This window comes from Octopus sinensis, linkage group LG3 (assembly GCF_006345805.1).
Source record: "Octopus sinensis linkage group LG3, ASM634580v1, whole genome shotgun sequence".
NCBI lineage: Eukaryota > Metazoa > Mollusca > Cephalopoda > Octopoda > Octopodidae > Octopus > Octopus sinensis.
Genome location: NC_042999.1, coordinates 129,728,446 through 129,755,603, shown reverse-complemented (window position 1 = coordinate 129,755,603; position 27,158 = coordinate 129,728,446). Strand labels below are relative to the sequence as shown.

Below are 27,158 nucleotides of genomic sequence, written 5' to 3'. Positions count from 1 at the left end.
TTTCTATATTTCAAAATCATACTAACTATATAATATAAAATATATTCAATTTTATTGTAATAATCAAAAATATATAAGTTGGTAAAACTCAAAGCATCCTTTTAATATTCTTTAATAACTGCCTCTTAAATAAGTTTTTTTATCAAAATTGTCATAGAATAATAATCCAAACAAAATATATTCAGTTGTGGTTGAATGTAGATAACAACTGGGTGAAGAAAAGTGAAGAAATTTGTCAAAGACTGTGGAATCTGAGACTCAAAATATAAGAGAAAATACTTCATCAATGATCCAATATCCAAAATAATAAAAAAAGCTTTTGTGTTTTAAAAAATGATTAAAGAAAACTTTTTTTCCAAGACAGAAGTTTTCAAAACTAATATTTGTTGGCTTTCCTCAATTTTTAAAAAGGTTTTTGACAAGATTTCTAAAACAATAGACATGTACAAAACAATAGGGCAAAAAAAAAAATGTTACCTTGATAAACTGGACAGAGACAAATGATTCAGAAAAGACAGTTTTCTGAGGAGTAACACTAGCTTTGGATTCACTCAATTTACAAGTCTTCTCATTGGGTTGCACTTGATTCTTTTGACTAAGGGAATAGTACAGTAAGTTACAATGTAATAATACAATAATACATGACAAATTGACAAATATGATTATACATGAATAGAACATATAATTTAGATACAACTGAAGCAAAGGGAAAATACAAAAAAATATATTCTTAATGTAGTTTGTCTTCTAAACATGGTTAATGAAAATATGTATACTATAGGAATAAAATGCTGAAAATTTTGTTTGCTTTAATTGTAACTGAAACTGTTATATAAAGTGTACATTGTCGACAGCAATTTGCGTTGGACAAAACACATTGCTAAAATTGCCAAGAAGGCTGAAGGTGTCTTGGCATCACTTACCAAGTCCTTTGTGAGCCACTCTCTGGCTATCTATTTGAGGCTACATATAGCTATGGTGTGGCCTCACCTGGAATTTGCATCACTGTCTGGAACCCCTATCTTGCCCAGGATATTAATCATGTGGAAACTGTTCAGTGATGTGCAACCAAGAGAATACCCTCCATCAGGCATCTGCCATATTCTGAATGCCTTACTTCCCTGGGCATGGATACATTGAAACTCTGACATCTGGCAACTGACTTGGCAGACACCCATAAAATTATTAACCATCTTACTAACAATAACTCTGAGCACCTTTTGAAACTTGACTCATGGACATGTTTACAAAGTCAGAAAACAGCACAGCTCCCATGACTTTTGGAAACATTTTTTCATGTTAAGGGTTACTGAAGCATGGAACAAACTGCCGGCATCAGTTGTTAGTTGTCGGAGCACTGCATCCTTCAAAACTTCCATGCTTCCTGAGATTCGCCAACACTACACCTGATTTTCTCCCCTCTATACACATGCAAGCCTATATCTGACTCATACACTGTTCATTTTCCAGACATTTGTATATTACTGCATATGTGTCATACACACTTTTGACAAGCTGTAGTGCACCTGAGCACTGTATACAATAATTTCATTATTATTATTCAGTAGTTTTATTTTTATAGCATGCTTTCACTTCACTACCGAGCGCAGCTCTGTGTGCCTTGGGTATGTGCTGTGATTTGTTGTGATGCTCTGATGGTTATTGTATGGAAAGTGTTCTGCGTAGGATGTGTGCAGTGCCTAGTAGTGCAATTTTCTGTATGTTATATGTGTTTGTAAGTCCTGGTGTTTTTGTTATGTATTTGTCTGAATATTTTTTTATCATGCCTAATGCACCTACTATGATAGGAATTGTTTCTGTTTTCAGATTCCACATTCTAGTTACCTCTATTTCCAGGTCTTTGTATTTTGAGAGTTTCTCCATTTCTTTTAGAGACACATTGTCATCTGCCGGTATTGATACATCAATTAGAAAGCATTTTTTTTCTTCATGATCTCTGACAACTATATCTGGTCTGTTGGCCTTAATTTCTCTATCTGTGTGTATCGGCATATCCCAGAGTATGGTTGCTTTCTCGTTTTCTGTGACCTTTTCTGGTGTGTGCCTATACCATCTTTTTTCTGTTGTTATTCCATAATGTTGGCATAGCTTCCAATGTATGTAGGTTCCAACTCTGTCATGTCTGTGAATATATTCCTTCTTAGCCAGGACTGGGCAGCTAGAGATAATATGATTTATTGTTTCTTGTCCATCTCCACATATTCTGCAGTTACTTGTAATATTTCTTTTCATTACATGTTTTTGGTAATTTCTGGTGGGGAGGCTTTGGTATTGTGCTGCAATTAAAAATCCCTCTGTTTCTGCTTTGAGTCCTGAGCTTCTCAACCATTGCTGGGATTTTTCTTTGTCTATTTCTTTTGCATTTAGTTTAGTCCAGTATTTACCATGAAGGGGCTTTTCTTGCCATCGTTTTATCATGGTTCGTTGCTGTTCTACTTTTAGTTTGGATTTCATTTGTTTTATAGCTTTTGTTGTTTCTTCATCTTCTTCTTCTTCTTCTTCATGTTTATTAGGTGGTATGATTTCTTGTTTGTATTTGTCAGCTTCCTTAAATACTGAGAACAGTTTTTTGTTTTGCTCGTGTTTTGCTGCTATCTGGATCAGTTTTCCTTCCTTCTGAAGTAGATATTTTTGCAGTCCTATGGTGGTTATTTTATAGTAGTTTTCCAGCTGTATAAGGCCTCTACCACCTTCTATACGTTGTATATATAGTCTTTCTATGTCAGATGCATCCTAGATCCTGTCATTATTTTTCTTGTTTTCCTATCTATTTTGGTCAGTTCATTTCGTGTCCAGTTAAGGATATTGTAGCTGTAACTTATAACTGGGACAGCTAAAGTGTTGATACCTATTATCTTGTTTTTAGCATTGAGCTCTGTTTTTAGTATTGATCTAACTCGTCTATAATATTCTTTTTTTATTTTCTCTTTCATTTGTGTGTGTTTTGTCTTATCTAGTGTGTGTGTTGTGTCTTATCTAATAATAATAATATTATTATTATTATTATTATTATATTATTATTATTATTATATGATATAGATATAAAGTATGTAAGAATTAGATAAATTATGATATTTAAAAGGTCATACAAAGTTTTGAAGCAAAATTTTGTTGCTTAACTATTTAACTAAACTTGGGCAGATATTGGTTTTGTAGAATTGGTTTTTGTAGGATTATAAAATTACAATAGACAATTGATTCAGAATCTATATCTATGACATCAGTGTAGATTCTGAAGAAAAAAACCCATAAAAAAACAACTATAATCTCTACTAGATCCATCAACAATTTCATTATCAGTAATCACAAAACCTTTCATTACTATGTTCTTTCAATGTCTTTGAGATGAAACATTTACTAAACTATGACTCTAACATAAACACTTGCAATATAAGAATCAGAGGTATATCAAAACTATTCCTTCTCAGAAGCCAGAGTATCTGTAACATTAGAACTGCTATATATCATGAAATAGCCATAATAAAGCCATCAATATCAATACCAATAGCTACATGTGTGATAGAAAGCAGAATTCCTTTCATCCAATTTTCATGTCTTAAACATGTTTAAATTTAAAATAATTAGAAATCAGAAATCCTATATATACATAGGTGCAGGTATGACTACATGGTAAGAAATTTGCTTCCCAACCACATGGCTCTGGGTTCAGTCCCACTGCATTGTACCTAGGGCAAATTTTCTACTGTAGCCTTGGACTGATCAAAGACATGTAAGTGGATTTAGTTGATGGAAATTGAAAGAAGCCCATTGTACATATTTTATATATCTATATGTATATAAAAGAGAGATTCTGTCCGTTTGTGTGTTTGTTTGTCCCATAAAGTGAAAGTAAATGGTTCAAGGGGGTGGCAACACTAATTGTGCACAAACCTATGACAAACTGCATTGAGGCAAATATTCTCACTGGTTGTGGTAAACGTAACACTGTCTTCTTTCCTCACATACCAGTTATACCATCTAATGTCCCATTCAAATTTAACCCCTTACAGTTTCCTATCCCACTTTCTTTTGCCATGAGCATTAATAAAAGTCAGGACCAAACACTAAAAGTTGCTGGATTGCAACTTGAACTTGTTTGTAGATGAAATCCATCTTTTTTCTACTCCAATTATTACATATTTTTTCTTATATAATACACACATACAAGACGAGTAAACCTAAATATGACTAACAGGACACAGCATTCATAATTTCATTGGAATATTACTTACTGTTGCCTTGCCTTCCATTCCTGTAATATAGCATTGGAATTTCAGAAATAACACTGACAGGACACAGCATTTGTAATTTCATTTCACTATTACTTATTGATATTCCTAATCCAAAAAATGTCTACTAAAAATAGACTGTCAAACACCAAACAAATGCATGATGTACTATGCTTTTTCTAAATTTTCTATCATGCAATTACCTAATTTGTATCAACAAAAACTATGCAATGGTACAACACTAATTGTGCACTGACACAGCATTAGTAATTTCATTTCACTATTACTTACTGATATTCCTAACCAAAAAAAATTTGTATTAAAAAAAAGACCGTCAAAAAACGAACACCAAAGAAACACACGACATGCAATGCTTTTTCTATATGAACAATGATGTTCCACTTAAACTGTAGCCTTTTTAGTGCCATTGCAGTCATCTGGATTCTGTAAAGCTATTCTTCTCTATGATATAACCATTTTCCTAGCTTCTCGGTCCGAGAAGCTGTAAAAGTAATTACCCAATCAACGACGGGTATTACTGCTAGTATATACATATATAAATATGTGTGAGTGTGTGTATGTGCACACACTTTTATGTCTGTGTTTATCTCCTACCGCTGCTTGACAACTGGTAATCCCTGTAACTTAGCAATTCAGGGAAAGAAACCAATAGATTACAAGGCTTAAAAAAAAAAGTACTGGGATTGATTTGTTTGACTAAAATTCTTCAAGGCAGTGCCCCAGCATGACCACAGAATAATGACTGAAACAAGTAAAAGATAAAAGATAGATAATTGGAAGACACAACTATGTAAACTTGAAGAATAGTTTGATTTGGATATATATTAAAACTAACACATTGTGATAATAGATCAAAACAGTAAAAGGAACGATGGGCATCAGAAAAATATAAACATGATCCAATTGGTTCAATCTTTAAAATGAGGTACATCGGGTCATACACACAATCTACCCTTTGTGTAAAAATATATTAAGAATTTTTCTCAGTACAAGTAAAATACATAGCTATTTAGAAGTATCACTGAAAAAGGGCACAGGAATTGTAGACATCATACATTTTTGTAGGCAACATGACTTTAGTCAATGATATTTTCAGACAGTAAAAGTTTTTACTTGCTTTGTACGTCTTAAAGTATTACTGGAATAGTTTTCTTTATGAGCTACCAACAGAAATTTCACTGTAGCCAATGCAATTATTCCTGATATAAGATATATAGCATCATCATATAACACAAAACGCAACTGAAAAAAAGGCCCAATCCTTGTTTTTGTGCCTGTCATGTGCATCTTTTGGTATAGGGTTTATGGCTGAATCCCAACCACTTTACAATATAGATTGGGTACATTTTCTCATGCCATTGGCTTTAAAAAGGTTATCTGTGTGGTAGGCCTAAAACACCATTTCTATCCTGAATAAGTTTCTACTTAGTTTTACTGTTCTCCTAGACTGGTTGTTTTTGCTACAGCATGTGGATTCCACATTTTTTCGTTGTTTTTGCTACAGCATGTGGATTCCACATTTTTTCTATATATTTACACAAATAAATGTCGGTCTCTTGGAGTATAGAAAATTGCCAAATTGATCCATTTTTTCTTTAAAAGTAACATATATGGGAATGTGAAAAGTACTGTAAAAAAATATTAGAAGTTGAAGAAGTGTTTGAGATATGGCAGTGAGAAGAATGAATTACTCACTCAATTTCCTGAATGGAAGATAAATTGTTACAATTGGAAACTTGCAGAATCGAAGCAATCATAGCATTCTGATGACAAAGCTGACACTTTAAAACCAGCTGCATTTTCTTTAATCCTTCAGTAGTTAGTAGCTAATAAAAACGTATACATTGATATATAAATTTTAGAAAGCCATGGCGAAGCAGCTGAGAATAAATTACAAATAAGAATACAAATAAGAATAAGACATTTAAGTATCTTGATTATTTCAGCTAGAAATGACCTTAGTCAAAGAGTAAGTCAAGAAGAAGCCATGCCTGTGTGAAGTGCAAAGGGAGTACATTTGTATTTTGTGTTGTATGGGAAGAACCAGTGAGAGTGGCTAGTTTAGCCAATGTGATTTGTACAAGTCCTGTTTGCTATTGATAGTGGATTGGATGAGGATTGCCTCCTTAATCCACCAGTTTGCAGCATTTCAATTTGAGGCTCTGGTAGTAACAGTAATGCTGGCTCTAGTATTTATCCAAGTAATTTTTTAATCGACATGTCTGTGTGTTGATATGTTCTTTCGTTTAGATGTGCAGGTGCTAGATATTGCTACCTTATCATGATAACCTGCCACACATCACCTACTATACAATGCGTTCGTTTCCTGGACTTAGGGAACTCAAGTCAGTTGATTAGACAAACTCCATGGAATTGAACAGCAGGACACAGCCATTTGGACACAAGTGATTTGGCACAGTTGACTGAATACTGTGCCCATTTTGGAAATGGCTTTTATGGTACCAGTACTTTTTGGTACAGCTGCTACAAATGTGTCCCCTTCTCACATATGCAAATAGAAATAAAACACATACACATATACACAAATAAAGGAATATGCCCGTACACCTAAGCACAGAGAGCAAGAAAATGAGAGAAATATTAAATGATCTCAGCTGCTACAAACATGGCCTCTCTTCACATACACATTAAAGAAAAAAACACAGATACACAAACAGAGAAATATGCCCACACACATAAGCAGAGAAAGAGAGAGAGAGAAAAAGAGAGAGAAAGAGCAAGAAAAACTGTTACAAATGCATCTCCTCTTCACATAAGCATAAAGAAAAAACACATACACATATAGTGCGTGCATGTGTGTGTGTGTAAGAAAGAGAGAGAAATAGAGTGTATGAGAGAAAGAATTTAATCAACTGGAATAGTTAAAATGAAGTTATCTCTCTTCACATAACAGAAATTTTCGAGGCACGTAAAGGTCTTGTGGGACAAAACATCTGAGATTCAATCAGTTGAGAGTTAAATCTGTAACACCAAGCAGGCAGAACCAAATTAGCTGTACCAAAACATCATATAGCAAAGCTCCACCTGTTCTTTGTTAACTATCCTTGGCTTCACCACCAAGTCATCAGCAACAGCAAGGTGGGAGACCAAAACTCAGAGTCCAAAAATCCTTTAAGAGATTCACTTGATACTGCACTGCAGCAGTTCAGGCAAAGAATACAGCCTACAATGCCAGGAGAAAGTCATCCACTCCTAAAACCAGGGAAGCTTTTTCCCATCACTGTAATCTCTGAAAGGCCATCACTTTAACCCTGTAGCATTCAGATTACTTTGTCAAATATAATGCTTATTTATTCAAATTGTTTTAAATTAATCATACATCTCGTAGCATTGAGATTTTGATGTTGTGATTGCTTATTTTTAGAATTACGGCACGTAAAAAGCACCATTTGAGTGTGATTGTTACCAGCTTCACCCTACTGGCACTTGTGCAGGTGGCACGTGAAAAAAAATTTGAGTGAGGTCGTTGCCAGCTGCTGGACTGGCTCCTGTGCAGGTGGCACATAAAAAAAAACACCATTTGAGCGTGGCCGTTGCCAGTACCATCTGACTGGCACATAAAAGCACCCACTACACTCTTGGAGTGGTTGGCATTAGGAAAGGCATCCAGCTGTAAAAACTCTGCCAGATCAAGATTGGAGCCTGGTGCAGACATCTGGTTCACCAGTCCTCAGTCAAATCGTCCAACCCATGCTAGCATGGAAAGCGGATGTTAAACGATGATGATGATGATGATGATTGTTAAATTAAATTGTTAAATAGGTATGAGAGGCCAAATTGGGTCAGTTTCACCAAAAGACAGATAGAATATTTAGACTAGATATATCTGGTTGAAACGCTAAAGGGTTAAACACTACCTTGAAAGTCTATGAATCAAGTCATCAATCTTCTTTTCTTGTTCTTTAGTGACTAAAACACAATCTTTGAATGTATCAAGAAAACATTAGCACATCCTCCTTAAATATAAACTGCACTCACTGAGAATTTTTGGTAAGGCAGCTGTAGGAGAAATACCTAGCCAAAGATAAGCCCCTGTACCTGGCTTTCGTTGACATGGAGAAAGCTTTTGATAGGGTCCCCCGATCCCTTATCTGGTGGTCAATGAGGAAACTAGGGATAGATGAATGGCTGGTGAGGGCTGTGCAAGCCATGTACAGAGATGCCGTAAGTAAGGTTAGGGTTGGCAACATGTACACAGAAGAATTCAAAGTAGAGGTTGGGGTCCATCAGGGTTCAGTACTCAGCCCCCTCCTATTTATCATAGTACTCCAGGCAATTACGGAGGAATTCAAGACAGGCTGTCCCTGGGAGCTCCTCTACGCTGACGACCTTGCTCTTATTGCTGAGTCACTATCAGAACTGGAGGAGAAGTTCCAGGTGTGGAAGGAGGGTTTAGAATCAAGGGGCCTTAGAGTCAACCTAGCTAAAACCAAAGTACTAATAAGTAGGAAGGTAGACAATCCACAAATGTCTTCAGGAAGATGGCCCTGCTCGATCTGTAGAAAAGGTGTAGGTAGAAACTCTATAAAATGTACCCAGTGTAAGCTATGGACACATAAGAGGTGCAGCAATGTCAAAGGTAGGCTAACTGGGAAGATAGTTTTTGTATGTGGCAGATGCTCGGGAGCATTAACCTCCGAAAATCTGCAGAAAACAACTTCCGTCACTTTCCAGGGGGAAAAACTAGAAGTAGTTGATAGCTTCCGTTATCTAGGTGACCAAGTCAGTAGTGGGGGTGGGTGCGCTGAAAGTGTAACTGCTAGAATAAGAATAGCCTGGGCAAAGTTTAGGGAGCTCCTACCTCTGCTGGTGACTAAAGGCCTCTCGCTCAGAGTAAAAGGCAGACTGTATGATGCGTGTGTACGAACAGCCATGCTACATGGCAGTGAAACATGGGCCGTGACTGCTGAGGACATGCGTAAGCTCGCGAGGAATGAAGCCAGTATGCTCCGATGGATGTGTAATGTCAGTGTACATACTCGACAGAGCGTTAGCACCTTGAGAGAAATGTTGTACCTAAGAAGCATCAGTTGTGGTGTGCAAGAGAGACGATTGCGCTGGTATGGTCATGTGGCGAGAATGGATGAAGATAGGTGTGTGAGAAAGTGCCAATCCCTAGCAGTTGAGGGAACCCGTGGAAGAGGTAGACCCAGGAAAACCTGGGACGAGGTGGTGAAGCACGACCTTCGAACTTTAGGCCTCACTGAGGAAATGACCAGCGACCGCGACCTTTGGAAATATTCTGTACGTGAGAAGACCAGGCAGGACAAGTGAGCCCAGCCCACTTATGAATGCCTTTCCTCCCTTGGACACAAAGACCTGTTGAGGCAAGCGAAGTCGATATAGAACCTCATCCGACGACAGACACCCATGCCAACCCCCCATGCTTGCGAAGACATGTTGGGGCAAGCGAAATCGAAATCGAAACCGAATTGAACCAGCCAGGATCCCTGGCCTGGTGGTACGTAAAAAGCACTATCCGACTCGTGGCCGTAGCACGTAAAATACTCCAATGCGACCGTACGACAGGCACCCATGCCAACCCCCTTTGCTTGTGAAGACATGTTGGGGCAAGCGAAATCGAAATCGAATTGAACCAGCCAGGATCCCTGGCCTGGTGGTACGTAAAAAGCACTATCCGACTCGTGGCCGTAGCACGTAAAATACTCCAATGCGACCGTACGACAGGCACCCATGCCAACCCCCTTTGCTTGTGAAGACATGTTGGGGCAAGCGAAATCGAAATCGAATTGAACCAGCCAGGATCCCTGGTCTGGTGGTACGTGAAAAGCACTATCCGACTCGTGGCCGATGCCAGCACCGCCTCGACTGGCTTCCGTGCCGGTGGCACATAAAATACACCAATCTGACCGTGGCCGTTGCCAGCCTCGCCTGGCACCTGTGCAGGTGGCACGTAAAAAGCACCCACTACACTCACGGAGTGGTTGGCGTTAGGAAGGGCATCCAGCTGTAGAAACATTGCCAGATTAGACTGGAGCCTGGTGCAGCCTTCTGGCTTCCCAGAACCCCGGTCGAACCGTCCAACCCATGCTAGCATGGAGAACGGACGTTAAACGATGATGATGATGATGATGATGACAACAAATGTGAGAGTTCACAGTCACTGAGGTTAACACTTTAGCATTTAAACTGGCCATATCTGGCCCAAATATTCTACTTGTTTTATGTTCAAACTGGCCTCTCACACCTATTTTACAACGCTATTCAAAATCTTGAAACTAGGAGATAATGCATGATTAATTGAAACCAATGTGAATAAATAAGCATTACATTTGACAGAGTTGTCTGAATGTTAAAGGGTTAGTGCACAATCTCCTGCTGAATGTATAGCCTTGACATAGAAAAGACTGATTTTCTTACTGACTTTCTTTTCAAGGTCATAAAATATGTGCCTGCAACAAATTGTTAAATTTCTACAAAGATGGTTAAAATACAAAATGGAGTATTGTTCCTACATCTGGACTGGTGCTGCTGTTATGCACATAAATATCCTGGACCACATCCAAAAATGGCCAACTGAGTCACTTGCTAATACAATCCAACTTTTGGCCTCTCTGCCTTTTCTAGTACTACTACAGTGCCTTTTGCTTCTCAGAGCTGGTTTGTCTCATTCCACCTCTGTTACTGACTCCCTAATCCCTTCACTTGCCACCTCCATTCTATTCTCCTCTAAATGTTGTACTAATCACTCCCAGTCCATCCTCCCCAAAACAGTGGAATTCTCAGTTTCATACAAACACTAACAAACAAATAATATATGTACATAAACAAACACACACACGAGAACATCTCACCTGACAAATGGAATAATTAGATGAGAAACTGAATTCAGCAGGTTTTATATTGTCATAATCTAAAATAGCTAGATTCAAAACTTTGGGAAGATATCTGCAATGAGAAGATAAAATTGTTATAATTAGCATTGTTCATAGATTAGTGTTTTAAACAAATCTCAAAATATTATTTTCTATTCTTTTCTACTCTAGGCACAAGGCACAAAATTTTTGGGGAGGGGGCTTGTCTATAAGTCTGACCCCAGTATGCAACTGGTACTTAATTTATCGACCCTGAAAGGATGAAAGGCAAAGTTGATCTTAGTGGAATTTGAACTCAGAACGTAAAGACAGACGAAATACTGCTAAGCATTTTGCCCGGCGTTCTAACATTTTTCCCAGCTCACTGCCTTATAAATTTCAAAATATTGTCTTTTCAAAATACAATTTTCTATCTTGGCTTCAATATTCATTTTACTAAAATCCTTACAGTATATATATATATATAGTATTTAATCATATCGAAGGGAAATGAAGAAGTACTGGGGTTCATTCGACTAAAAATTCCTCAAGCTGGTGCCCCAGTATGGCATCAGCCAACCAGTGCTTTGTGAGTGAATTTGGTAGACAGAAATTATGTCGAAATGCATTGTGTGTGTGTGTGTGGAATATTCAACCACTTACATGCTAATTCAATGAGTGTATATTCTACCTGATCGATCAGCTGAGATACACATTAAAACTAGCAAAGATCCATTTACTCATATATATATATATATATATATATAAAGCACCATCCGTTCATGGCCGTTTGCCAGCTCTGTCTGGCACCTGTGCGGGTGGCACGTAAAAAGCACCCACTACACTCACGGAGTGGTTGGCGTTAGGAAGGGCATCCAGCCGTAGAAACACTGCCAGATCTGACTGGGCCTGATGAAGCCTTCCAGCTTCACAGACCCCAGTTGAACCGTCCAACCCATGCTAGCATGGAGAACAGACGCTAAATGATGATGATGATGATGATGATTTCCAGTGGTCTAACGTGTAAAAAAATTTAGTCAAAAAGACTATATATTAGTCATACGATATAGTGTATATTTAAACACATAAGGAATCCACTTATAGGGATTCTACATGCTAGAAATAACAGCTAGGGTTTTGTGGTTATAGAACCTAGCTGTTCTTTCTAGCATGTATAATCCCTATAAGTGGATTCCTTATGTGTTTAAATATACACTATATCGTATATATATATATATACATATATATATATATATATATATATATATATATATATATATACTGCTTGAGTCGTCTAAGAGACCATAAGTTAGGGAGAAGATGTATTCATATAACTGTTAGTAGAGCGGGTAGATAGTCTGACTTTTATAGTGTTAATTATCCATCACAGCTGGTCTTATCAATCGGTTTCGCATGAAATTATATAATGGAATGTTAGGCAACAAACCAGTTATATAATATATGCTCGTCAGAGATAGCTGATATGGAAGGGGAAAAGGCGACCACTCTCCACTATTAGAGGTGGAAATGAGTACAACCAGTTGGCATCGACTGTGCAAAGGTGGTAGGATGAAAAAAAGTTCCAGGCAAGTCAGTTACGAGTTATGTCCCTTGGTTAAGTTTGCAGTTGAGTTCACAAAAGGAAATTTTGAAGTGGAGAAAGGTTGTATTAAAATTGTGTGGTTTCTCTGTGGGAGTGGGGTGCGTGGTGCATGTAAAGGATAAAGTTGTGCGGTTTTTTATATATTACTGTGTGATGTGTAATGTGTAATGTGATGTAATATATGACGTATAATGTGATGCATAAGGTGTAGTGTGTATGGTATGTAATGTATAGTGTGTGTGTTGGTTCGTTTTGTATATGCATGAGGGAGTATGTGCTGGGGTTGGTGAGGGGTGTTTATCTGCGGGGTGTCTGTCTTATGGGTGTGTATGTGTATTTGTGTAGATGGGTATTTTGGTGTGTGTCTTGGTCAATCTCTTTATGCCAACCCCCAAGGGCCTTGGTGGAAGGTTAATTGCTGAACGACAAGGCAGGGGACCCGTGGTTACATTCATGGTGGGTCACGCATGTATGACAAAATGTATTTTCTTTCAAGTAGACAAGGATTAAACACCTCACTCCTGCTATTGAGGTAAATATCCAGGCGTTGGGTGCCTTTTAAAAACACCCTCTTCTTGTCCAGGCATAATCTGCACTTCCTGCTATTGTTGAAGTACGGTTTGCATCTTTCTATGATCTTCCTCTTGATGCTTTATTCTGTGGTGCTTTTCTTTTAAAGCCCAGACATGCTTGGCTAGGGTTGTGGTGTTCTGTCTCTCTGGGATGTTAAAAGAGGACTTGTGGTTGCTAAAGTGGGTTCTAAATTGGCCTTCTGTTGCCCCCACGTACTTCCACAAGCTCAATTGTCCATTGGGTCCTGTTGCTGTTACTTCTGCCTTGTAGGCAACTTTTTCATATTGCATTGCCCATTTACGGGGGCACAATTTTAATACAACTTTTCCCCACTTCAAAGTTTCCTTTTGCCAACTCAACAGCAAATTTAACTGACTCATAACTGACTTGCCTGGAACTTTTTTCATCCTACCACCTTTACACAGGAAATGCCCACTGGTTGTGCTCATTTCCACCTGCAACAGTGGAGAGCAATCGCTTTTTCCCCTTCCATGTCAGCTATCTCTGATGAGCATATATTATATAACTGGTTTGTTGCCTAACACTCCAATATATAATTTCACGCAAAACCGATTGATAAGGCCAGCCGTGATGGATAATTGACACTATAAAATTCAGACAATATATATGACCAATGACAGTACCGCCTGATTGGCATTTGTGCCAGTGCCATGTAAAAAGCACCATTCGAGTGTGTTCGATGCCAGTACAACCTAACTGGTCCTGTGCCAGTGGCACATAAAAAGCACCATTCAAGCGTGGTTGATGCCAGTACCACCTTACTGGCCCTTGTGCCAGTGGCGTGTAAAAAGCACCCACTACACTCTCAGAGTGGTTGGCATTAGGAAGGGCATCCAGCTGTAGAAACTCTGCCAGATTAGATTGGAGCCTGGTGCAGCCTTCTGGCTTGTCAGCCCTGAGTCAAACTGTCCAACCCATGTCAGCATGGAAAGTGGACGTTAAACGACAATGATGATGATGATGAGGATGATGATATATATATATATATATGTTATTAAAGTGAATTTCCAAATTTTGGTTGGTAGGGATATGGAATCCAAATGGGTACTGTAGTCACATTTACCTGTTATTAATGATGGCTAACCTCTGTGTGTGTATAAAAACTCCAGTTAGTTTGATTTATTAACCTCAGTCTATCTTCACATTGATAAATCTATATGTCTCTATAGAGACTGCACGTTTTTGGTAGAGAAAATAATGAACTTATAATAAAGGAGAACAGAGATTTATATCTAGTTTTATTCAGCATTTAATTCCTTTTTTATATTTCTGCACTTACAGATGTTTCTGCAGTAATTAACTAAGGCACACTGCAAAATTTGCATCATTATGTGCACTTATTGTTAGTTGCCACTTCTTCAGGGTGAACTCAACCACATTGTTCAGATAAAATACAAGTCCATCCAAAATAATTGTGGTGTTGTCATTGTTCCAAAAAATGCCTAGATCCTGACCTTTTCAACTCTTTGTGGTTAAAAACAAAATGACACAGAATTTTAGCAGTGTGCAGACATAGATCAATAGTGAGTGGTAGTATTAATGCTTAGTATCAGGTTACCTTAAGTATGTTTTTCACTGTTCCCTCTCTCTAGTATTGCTATTTATACTACACTTATTATTATTGTAGTTAATGTTGTTAGTAATGAGCCATAAGTCTATTACCTAATTTGTTAATTTTATAATTAAATTAAATTTATTTAAATTTAAGAATATCATTAATTTCATTCCCATCAAAGTAGGCCATGGCAGGATTTGAACTCAGAATGCAAAAGAAGTGGAACAAATTATTGCAAGACATCTGGGCCAATGCTCTTATATTTCAGCCAGTTTTCTGCTCTGGATTAGTACTTGTTTTATCAAGGCTGAAAAGATGAAAGGCAAAGTTGACCATGGTAGGATTTGAACTCAGTGTGCAAATGATGAATCTAATACAGCAAGGCATTCAGTGTGAGGTTCTGAAGACTGAAAATTTGCTTCATACTTTGCCAGTTCTGTTGGTTTAGCCACTCCAGCATATTACTATCAGTTAATAAACTAATTCATTACCTGTCAACTGAATCATCAATAGAAGCATGAAGATAACCGGGTGGGGGTCTACCAGCATCTTCTTTGTAACTAGCTTGGTCAAAATAAATACTGCGCATATGTAAATGGCATTCATCAAGACCTAGTGCTTCAGCCTGGCTTGTGTACAACTGAAAGAAAAAAAAAGAACCATAAAATATTTATATTTTTAGAATACTAGTAGAACATTGTTTGATGATGAATTTGAATGATAAATATAGAAGACAGAAAGTTTGATTTTGTAGATGAATTATTGATTTTGTCTCTCGTGTAATTTCATTAAGATAATTACTTGTTTCTTGGTCTGTTTAATTTAATTTATTACCATTATTTTCATCCTTCTTACTATGTCCCCTAACTAAACTTTGTTTGTTCGCAGTGTGCCCGCCCTTTCCCATCCTCACCACCAATACTGGATATCTCTATCTTCCCACCATCTACACTGGATATCTCTCTCTCTTCCCACCACCATTACATGATGTCTATTCTCCCAACTCCTCCTCCTCACTAGGCTGTTCTCTATATATTACCTGCACTCTTTCTCTCTCTCCTGGGACAAATGCAACTAGCCCAGCTGCCCACCCACCTACCTACTTAACAGGCTATCTTTCGTTTAGTTCTGTCACCACCATTACCAGATATCTCTTCTCTCAATTCCCCCTCCTCACTGGTGCTGTTCCTTATATTACCTGCACTCTCTCTTCTTCTCTCCCTCTCTTTCTCTCTCTCTCTCTATTGGGACAAATGCAACCAGGTTATCTGCCCACCTGCTTAACAGACTATCTTTTGTTTCATTTTCGTTCCATCTAGAAACATGCCAACAACTACCCAGAAATTTTCCTTGGCCTTATCAAGTGAAGCAGAAAGTTATTCGGCTGTCCATGTGTGATTGTTCCAGTGTGTAGGTGTGCTTGTGTGTATATAGGGATGAGCTTGTTTCCTCTCTCTCTGTCTGAACCCTCCCCCGCTGGTGGTACCTTCCATCATACCTGCAATCCCCCTCTTCCTGGACAAACACAACCAGTTTTAGCTGACTCCCCCCTAATCTAACATTTGAATATCCATATTTTGCTACACCACTTAAATTTTCATTATTCGATGACCATAATGCTTATGCTTACGCTAACACCTGCTCCTACCTCCAGTAGGGGCAACAATCTTAACATACCTGAATGCTTGAATGTTGTCAGGTCGGAAGTGAGAACAGGTGAAGCATGCCTAAAAAACGAACACAACAACCTCCCTCTTCTTTTCAGGTGCTGAATAACATCTCTCCTCCGCAAACCTCACCCCACCCATCTTTTCTTCCCAGTTTTCAGAGTTGGCACTGTCAATGTAGGCACATTGAAAGGTAGGTCTAGTGAGATTGTAGAGATGCTTGAAAGGAGATGGGTTGACATATGCTGCATACAAGAGGTAAGATGGAGAGGAGCTTCAGCTAGGGTCCTCACAAGCAAGGCACATAGGTATAAAGTCTTCTGGCAAGGTAACATGGATGGAGTATGGGGTGTAGGCATACTCCTTGCGGAGAAATGGGTGAATAAGATCATAGAGGTTGTCAGGGTATGCGATAGAGTGCTTAATCTCAGGCTAGACCTGTAGAACAGCACAACGACAATTATCTCTGCCTACGCTGCACAAGCAGGGTTACCAAATAATCTGAAGGACCATTTTTATGATACCTTTCTACAGGCTACCTCAAAGACGAGTGGCAATGACCTCATCTTTGTGGCTGGAGATTTTAATGAGCAAATTGGGTGGAATCCGGTATCTTCACTGGTGTACACAGGGACCATGATATTGGTTCCCGGAATGATGAGGGAACTAGGCTACTAGAGTTCTGTGATGCATACAACCTTTTAATCTGCAACACTAACTTCAGGAAGCCACACAGCTACTTGATAGCCTATCAATCTGGGGTTTCTGCTAGCCAGATTGATTTCATCCTCATCAGACAGCGGGGCGCAGGGTTGCTCTTAAATACAAAGACCCTCCCAGGTGAGGAATGCACCCCCCAGCATAGACTAGTCATTAGTGACTTTAGACTCAAGACCAGAAGGATGCCAAGAAGCAGGCCGTTCCAAAAGAGAAGGATTTGGAAGCTAAAGAACCCTTTACATGGTCAGAGATTTAGGGGCATACTCATCAAGAAGTTTGATGAGAGGGAGGAGGAACTACAGTCCTCAGACATAGAAGGTAGCTGGAAATTTTTACAGGGCAGCTTACTGAGTGCCACAGACCAAATCTGAAGATGGTGCAAAATCCCTTCCAGAGTAACGTAGTGGTGGAATAATACAGTAGACAAAGCCATCAGAGCAAAGAGAGAGGCCTGGAAAGCCTGGAAGGGTAGAGGTAGCAGGGAACCATACAAGATAGCTAGGAGGGAGGCTGGGCGACAGGTATACATAGCCTAGGGTGAAGCAGAAAAGAAGTTTGCCAATGTCCAGCAACGTGAGGACTAAAGAAATGAGGTATTCCAGATTGCAAGAAAGTGTGTGAGAGATAATTGTGTTGTCACAGGAGAGAAATGTGTCTGCATGGATGATGGTGCACTTGCTTTTAATAATTCTGAAAAGAAAGATGCTTGGAGGGGCCATTATGAAAGACTGCTGAATGTGGAGAATGAATGGGAGGAGGAGAGCCTGCCAAATGTTGATCCAGTAGAGGGACCAGCTATCCGAATAGAAAGCATTCTGGCAGATAAAGCAATTCAAGATATGAAGCCAAGAAAAGCCTCCAGCCCCGCAGGAATCACTGCTGAGATGCTTAAAACATCTGGTGGTGTGGGCTATGGCCTAGTCACCCTTATTGTAAACCAGGTAGTTCATGATAGCGTCATACTAAATGACTGACGTAGCAGCACCATAGTCAACTGCTACAAAGGTAAAGGTGATACTTTAGATAGAAATAATTACAAGAGTATCAAAATGCTGGATCAGATGATGAAGGTCACAGAGAGGGTCATAGCCAAACTAATTAGGGAGAGAGTCTACTTAGATGAGATGCAGTTTGGTTTTGTGCCAGGTAGAAGCACCACTAATACTATTTTCCTGGTATGGCAACTGCAGGAGAAATACCTAGCCAAAGATAAAGGCTTTTGTGGATTTAGAGAAAACCTTTCACAGGGTTCCCCGATCCCTTATCTGGTGGGCGATGTGGAAACTGGGGATTGACAAATGATTAATAAGGTCTGTACAGGGTTTATTTTGGGATATTTACTTTGAGGAGGAAGGACAGTGGCTAGAAGCTTTAAAAACTCAGTAGACTGGTAAAATTATGTTCATTCAGCTTGCATAATAGCAAGTTGTAGTCAGTAAGGAATTTTCAGGCTGGAAAAGAATTCCAAGAGATTCAAATCTGGCAAGAAATGAATGAGTAAAGTGATTGAAGTGATTTTGCAGGAGTGATACAGTAAGGATGAAGAGGAAAGGTTAAGTGATTTGAGATATGTAGATTGCTAAATCAGAGGAGCAGAATTTTTTATAGTGGTAAAATGAGACAGCCGAAGGAAACTATGCAACTATTGGTTGAAACATGTTGGAGAATAAATATCTACTAATCAGTTAAATGGATATTTTTTTTAGGCTTGATAGGTGAATGAACACACAAATGTATGCAGCAGAAATTTTATCTAGAGTATGTGATGCAGAGTCTAAAGTCAATGCTAGATTGAGCCACATCTGGTAGGAGTTGATCTGTGACTGAACATTCTTAAATGGTTTTCCAGGTGATTAGATGAATTTAAGTAATGTAAACTAAAGTTTTTGGTCTAGAAACAATAAAATGCTAGAAGAAAGTTTGAACTCACAAATCAATATGAGAAAATCCAGCTTCCTATTACCCACTTTTACTAGTTTTAAATAATTCAGTATAAAATAAACAGCTTCCAGCTAATCATATGATTTCAGTTTTGTCAAGTGAAGCTGCAGAAATACTTTCTGTGAATTAAAATTATGGTTATGGTAAACCTGCAATGCTTGGTTCATTTGCAGTAACAAGGTGTTTGTAACATGTCTATCATAGACTGAAAGTGATCAAAAACAAACATTCAAGTATTTAGACTACACTGTACTGACTGCACTGATTAAGTACCATCATATTTTTAGCGTAATTGCTATTAATTAAACAAACAATTTGATAAATATTGGGGAAGATTTTGAGTTGAGTATCAAATTCCATCAAAAGCTACTTCAGCATCATTAGATAATTGCATAATTAAATAGTCAAATTATTAAATAATTAAATTTTAGTTAATATAGTTAGAATTAAATTTTGACAAATATTTCTCAAAATCTAAAAGTAAGTAAAGTTACTACAATCAAGATAGAACCTCTGTTTTTTATTGACTGTAGTCTGTTCTTTGTTTTCAAAGATGACCAAGACCACCACAATGAAGGATGCAGGAACCAGAGATTCACAGCCACTCTTGCTAATACTACACCTTTTGCATGATGAAACTAACAAAAGTGGCAGTGTTTCATTTTTACAGATGAGTTGTAATACTCCAACTGCTGCCCATTTGCAGTCTGAAGAAGTTTTTAAATCTTGGAAATAGAAAACTGATATCAATCCAACAGTATTTAAGTGGACTAAAAGAAAATGAGATTGCTTTGGTTACTCGACAAGCTAACCAAAAGGTACCTGTGCTGGTGAAAATATTTATAGAGGATGTAATGTACACTGAACAAACTTCACTTTTAGGACATTCATTGTCTGGATAATATTATGAACAAAACAACTGACAAAACCAGAAGACAATGTTCCACTGGTCAAATTGAGAAGATACAGGCTTGGCCTGCTTGTACAACTGAATCACAACCAGTGAGTGTGCAGCATAATTAAGTGAACCTTCTCTAGAAACAACAGATTGGTTGTTCTGCACTCCTTGACAAGTGGAGATGGACACAATTGCAGTGTGTGTCAGTTGGTCCACAAAGGACTCTGCCCTTTTGACAGGTTTTGTTTTGGGTCCTGCTGGTTGTTTACACACCCTCCTCACTTGTGGGGTTGTCAGCTTAGTCTGGCCATTAGACAGATATATGCTTGACCTAACACACACACACACACACACACAGATTCAGAACAATTTCTGTCTACCAAATTTCAGTTACAAGGCACTGATTAACCTGGGACTGTAGTAGAAAATACATACTCAAGGCATCATGCAGTGAAATTGAGCCCAAAACCATGTAGCCATGAAGCAAAATTCTTGACCACATGGCCACGACTGCCCTACATATTAAGTATATTGGCATAGGCATGGCTGTTTAGCATATTAATACTTGGTTACGCTGGAGAGTGATAGATTAGCTGAATTGTCAAAGTGATAGATAGAATGCCAAGTTGTATTTAGATTATGGCCTTTTACATTCTCAGTTTGAATTCCACCATGATCAACTTTCAATCTTCCAAACTTGATAAAATTATATACTAGTCAAGTACAAAGGTCAAGTTAATTGAATGTACCTTCCTGAAGCTGTGTAGCCTTTTGTCAACATTACAAATCAATATTTGGTTACATAGTTACACATCTAATTCATACTTTAGTTATACATTTTACAGAAACCTTAAATAAACATAAGTTTGGTTTTTTACTTTAGTCTTTAGTTGCATATCTTATTCAGTCTTCAACTATGCATCCCCACTCATATAGTAGGTAAATATTCTAAGCAACAATTAGTAATTAAGTAGAATATTGCTCAAATTTTAGCTTGATATATCATTCAAATATTAAATATCATATTATTAAATGTTAGTTATACATTCAAAACTGCATACACATTTTATTAACATAATAAAAACAATTTTGCATTCTTCACATTAACTGTATTCCCTTGCACAAAAATATATCTTAAAAATATAAAAAAAGAATAGTTTTGTACTTTTTTTTGCATACAGAAATCTACTAGAAACTTACTTTTGAAATAACTGATGCTTCCCAACAACTGTCAATTAGGCGACTTCTAAGATGTACCAACTGCAATAACAAAAAGGCAAAATTATTCATTTTGAAAAGCTGTTTTAAAACCATTATTTTGAATACTAAAGGGATAAAAATAGACACTTGTATTTCTATGCAACTATATTTATGCTGTTGAATAAATCTGAGCTAAGTGCATAACCTGATTTTTATTCCTGGTTGAAACTATTTCATATCATTTATGTTGCTAATGCACTTGGGAAAAATAAACACAACATTCCATTTACTTCATCGTTGTGAGGCCTTAAGCCTTTAACATTATCTTCCACACTCTTCTGTGGTTGAAGAATAACTACCTGTCAATTAGTGAGGCTGATATAACCAACCATACCCCCACTGCCAAAATTTGTGGCTTTGTACCTAAGATAGAAACATTTTATAATAATTCTGCTTGTTCCTCGATTACTTAGCCCTTCAGTAATGTTTCCACATGATCGGTTGAAGGAGGAGGGATGGGAGAAATGGGGAGGGAGAGGGAGAGGTGGTGTTGAGTGAAATGTGTAATTCTCTTTTTTGAATTAAGTTTTTTTCTCTGTTACTCAGCCCATCTATTACACTTTCACATGATTAGTTGATGGAGAAAGGTGAAGAGTGAAAGAAAAAGGAGAGAGAAAAAGAGAGTAAGGGGAAGAGTGAGAGTGTTGTGTATTAAGTCTATAAAATTGTGCACAAGGTATATAAAGTGTATATAAAAAGTGCATAAAGTAATCATTGTAGTCCAATTTCCTTCACTTTTCAATGATAAGCAGAAGAGTGACTATCTTTTGATACAGACACAACACAGGCTATACTTTCAGGTTTTTTGGATAAAGTTTTCAGAAATAACCCAATAAGTTTATCACTAATTCCATGAAATATTCACAGGACCCACTAGTTTGTTATAATTTCATTTATAGCCATTGTACAGAGACAGAGGACAAGTGAAACTATAACAAGAATATCATACATTATATTTGCAAAAAAATAATTTGACACGGTAAAGGTACAAAAATGTAACATTCAACAGGTTACATGCTACAATATAGTTTTGAGTCAAAGGCAGCGAGCTGGCAGAAACATTAGCATGCCACGTGAAATGCATAGTGGTATTTTGTCTGTCTTTATGTTCTAAGTTCAAATCCTGCCAGGGTCGACTTTGCCTTCCATCCTTTCAGGGTTTGATAAATTTAGTACCAGTTGCATACTGGGGTCAATCTAATTGACTGGCCCCCAACCTCTACAAAAATTTTGGGCCTTGTGCCTAGAGTAGAAAGCACATTGAAGGATGTGAACAGTGCTGGTAAGAATTTTCTTTTATATTTTGTATGGCTTGAAGTTATAAGCTTTTATAGCAACCTGAATGAACTGATCGCATCTACAGTCACTTAAGTCTTCATATGCCATAGTTTTGATAACACTATTGTAGTGTTATGAGCCAGGCTGTGCTGTAGGGAAGGATTGGAAGTGAGGGAGTAGGCATATCCTGTCGGAAGTGAGACCCGTGGGTCCCACCAGAAGGGCCACGGTGGGCATGCAGGGTCAGCGAGGTGTGTGGAGTCGGCAGCAAACAGTACATCAGAGCAGACGTGTTAGACTGTACAGCGATGGATAGCACACATAGACGTTGAGTAAATGTTGCAGATCAAGACAGAACACATGGAAGTTGAAAGCGACCCTTTTCCGGACTGACAGGTAAGACTACCACAAGTCTCTCTTTGCTTCCATCTTCTTCTTCTTCCTTCACATCACAAGTTATTTCGGCTCAAAAAAAAAAAAATGATGGGTATCGTCCATGTTTCGAATGAGACAGTTAGGCCATTTTTGTGGCGAGGGAGATGTCACCACTTGGCTGCAAAAAATTAAGTTGGTAGCAAGACTTCAAGGTATAGATGACCTAGCGAGTTTCCTACCATTGTACCTTGATAGATCAGCGTTGGCGCTATACCTGGAAATGGAAGAGAAGGACCAGTTGAGCACAGAAAAAACAGAAGGCTGGCTGATGGAGGCTTTCACAGAAGGGCCATTTATGGCATATGATCGACTGGAGAAAGCGAAGTGGATGGGTGAACGGGTTGATGTGTTTGCCAACGAAATCAGGAGATTGGCTAGACTTGTGGGATATAGAGATGATGCGTTGGAACAAACTGTTAAGTTAGCCTTTGTGACAGGATTTCCTGACCATGTGTCAGTCGAACTGCAAAAGCTGCCAAATATTCACTCCATGGCGATGGGAGAGGTAATATCTCAGGCCAGAACCATCATCTCATGTTGCAGGATGACACCTTTAGCAGAGACTGCAACAACAAGAAGGGGTCAAACAAAGAGCAGCGGAGAGGGGTCAAACAAAGAGCAGCGGAGAGGGGTCAAACAAAGAGCAGCGGAGAGGGGTCAAACAAGGAATGTGTGCAACCCTTCAAAGGGCAGTGTTTTCGGTGTCAGGGTTCACACATGGTGAAAGACTGCAAGGAACCCAGGCCTGGCGTAATTTGCTATCGATGCAGACAAATAGGCCACATCACTAGTGAATGCATGCAGGGGAAGGGAGACTACTGCATTGTTAGTTGTCCCATCAAAAGAATAGAGGTGCATATACAGTCGTTGTCAGTTGTAGAAGTCATGGTGAATGGAAAGTTGTCACGAGCCCTCGTGGACACGAGCTGTTCAACAACCCAAATGACTCTGGAGGTGGTAGAAGAATGGAGTGGATTGAGTAGTGTAAGGGCTGTTGACGATATGGAAATTGAATGCAGAGGAAGTAGCAATGTGGAGATGGTGGTATGAGGAACAAGATCGAGGTTGTGTGTGATTGTGATCGACTGCATAGTGGACGGAATCGATGTGGTGATGGGGATGGATACCATCGTCCATTTGGGAAGTATCATGGTCAATGAAGCTGGTGTAGTGTTTGGTGATGTGGGGATGCTATGCACTGTGAGTCAGCGACAGGAAAGTGATGTGAGTTGCAAAGAAAATATATGCTGCACACACCCTCACAGACAAAGATTTTCAAGCAGTGTTTGATGGCTGGCAGTGAACAGTGGAATGGCACTAGAAGGGAGATCCTCTGACATTGAAAAACACAATAGGCTGCTACCAGCATAACCTGAAAGGGGATGATAGAAGTGAGTTCGAGGGAGAGGTGGACCAGTGGATCAAGGAAGGTATTCTGATTCCTTGGAAGGAGGAAGTGGAGAGTGAAATGCTACCACTGATGGCAGTGGTGCAGCCAACGAAGTATAAAGTCAGGCCTGTATTGGATTTCTGAGAGCTGAATAACCACATATTGTGCCATATGGGCAGCAAAGCAATGGACATTTGCAGTGAAACCTTGAGAGAGTGGAGGCAGATGACAGGGGCCTCCACAATCGTCGATTTGAAGTCGGCATACCTGCAGCTGCATGTGGCTGAGAGACTGTGGAGATATCAGCTAGTAAGGTATAAGGGACAGACATACTGCCTGACCAGGTTGGGATTTGGGCTAAATTTGGTAACGAAGATTATGGCGACGATTCTCAAAACCATCCTGGGAAAGGCCAACAAAGTGAAAAGAGCCACCAATTCCAATATTGATGACATCCTGGTGGACAAGAGCATAGTGTCAGCAAAGGAGGTCATAAGCCACCTAAAGAGTTTTGGGCTAACTGCCAAACTGCCGGAGGCGATGGAAGGAGGAGCTGCACTGGGACTCAAGCTACAGAGAGACAAGGCTGGCACATTGGTGTTTTGGAGAGGGAATGAGATCTCAGAACTGGGCTCCAAGAGAAGTAGGCAAGAACTGTTTTGTGTCTGGGAAGCTGCTGGGATATTACCCAATTGCAGGATATCTCTGGACAGCATGCAGCTTCATTAAGAGGTGAGCTGAAGGAGTGAGGTGGAGTGATAACGTGGGTGAAAAGACAACCACCATGATGAAAAAAGTCTTGGAGAGAGTGACTGTGGAGGACCCAGTAAGAGGAAACAGGTATGTGCCCAAATTGAAGAATAGGATCATGTGGTGTGATGCCAGCAGCAAAGCAATGGAAGTTGTCCTGGAAATTTGAGGTGTCGTGGTGGAGGATGTGGCCTGATTTAGGAAGAAGGACGACTGCAACCACATCAATGCGGCAGAACTGGATGCTGTATTGAAGGGGCTGAACCTGATCCTGAGGTGGGGGCTGCATACCATCAAGATCCAAACCAATTCGGCCACTGTACTTAGATGGGTGGGATAAGTGGTTACTGGCAAGCAGAGGGTGTGAACCAAAGGGAGCACAGAGATGCTGATAAAACGCCGTTTGGAAATTCTGGACGAGCTAGCTACTGAGTTTGATCCAAGGCTGAGTGTGGTTTTTGTGCCCTCTGAGAGGAATAGAGCAGATGTCCTAACCAGAGTAAAGAAAGCATGGTTGCAGGTGCCAGAGGATCTGGAGCAAGGAGTGGCTGCAGTGTGTTGACTGAATGACTCAGAGCTGAAGAGACCGCATACCATGCATCACATGGGGGTAGACAGAACCCTGTTCCTAGCCAAGAAAGTTGACTCTGACATGACCAGAGTGTGCAAAGAGTAGTTGGGAGCTGCAACAGGTGCTAGTCCATTGACCCCACTCCAGGTGTGCATGAGGCAGGAATCATTCCAGTTGAACACAACTGGAAATGACTAGCAGCGGATGTGGTGCACTACCGGCAGGGGACACTTCTTTGACACCCATTTCAAACAAAATTTTGAAATGGGTGTCAAAGAAGTGAGTCAACCAGTAAGTCAAAGAAAGAAACAAGAGAATACAAGATGAAAAGAAACCCCCTTAACAGGGCCCTCATTTTTACCCAAGTAATGCATGGTATCTTTCTTAGTTTATATATATAAACATACAGATATATATAAATGTATGTATATAAGTATGTGTGTATATGGTTGACTGCAGACCAGGGCAGTTGGCTATATGGAGGGAGATGAAGATGGGGACCATGGAGGAAATTACAAGAATACTGAATGAGATATTCCTAGAATGATGCCCCATGGATGAGCTGCTTATAGACAATGGCACTGCATTTTGGTCGAAGGTGCTGGAGGAAATACTTGACAAGTGACATGTCAGCTGTTTCTTCAGGGCGGCATACTGGCCAAGTGGGAAAGAGGTTGTGGAGAGGCATCATCGTACCATCATGACCATAGCAGAGAGGGGCCACATCTCACTGGTCGAGGTCGTTTTTGGTATAATATGTTGCCCAGTATGGGACAGGCTGAGGAGTACAAGTGGGGATATCAATATACCGCATCACCACATCCTGCAGAAGAGAAAGAGCATGCCTTTGTTCAGATTGGGGAAGAAGTCTGGGTTAAACCCCCAAATGCGCAGTGCACATCACAGTGGGGAAAGAGGGCAACAACCTCTGTAAATTTGAGGAACAATGTGTCTGTAGACAGCATGCCACAACATGTTTTGGATGTGCACAGGATCATCACTGCAATGGAGGATGGAGTCAACAGTAATGGACAAGGAGACAAAGCCGACAGCAACATGCCAAGAACGAGGCCAGTCCTGAAGCACCACGGCAGTCACAGAGGGAGCGGTGCCTTCCTCACTTGTTTGCTGATTACGAGACAAGTTAAGGTGTGTGGTCAGGGTTGAGGAGAGGCTGTGGCAGGTTGGTTGAATGATCTTCAGATCAGAGGGGCGTGTGGTGTTATGAGCCAGGCTGTGTTGTAGAGAAGGATTGGAAGTGAGGAAGTAGGCATGTCCTGTTGGTAGTGGGGCCTGTGGGTCCCACCAGAAGGGCCACGGTGGGCATGCAGGGTCAGCAAGGCACGAGGAGTCAGTTGGCGGTGAACAGCGCATCAGAGCAGACATGTT

At 39.4% G+C, this 27,158-nt stretch overlaps 1 protein-coding gene across 1 annotated transcript in view; it reads right to left on the bottom strand.

Moving 5' to 3' along the window:
• LOC115209530 overlaps positions 1-27,158 on the bottom strand; it is a 158,214-nt gene that overhangs the window by 56,783 nt on the left and 74,273 nt on the right. Inside the window, exons 25-29 of the mRNA XM_036501317.1 lie at positions 21,286-21,345; positions 15,351-15,499; positions 11,108-11,201; positions 5,967-6,097; positions 478-595 (exon numbers count right to left, since the gene is read on the bottom strand). Of these exons, the coding sequence (XP_036357210.1) occupies positions 478-595; positions 5,967-6,097; positions 11,108-11,201; positions 15,351-15,499; positions 21,286-21,345 (552 nt within the window). The remainder of the gene's footprint in view (positions 1-477; positions 596-5,966; positions 6,098-11,107; positions 11,202-15,350; positions 15,500-21,285; positions 21,346-27,158) is intronic.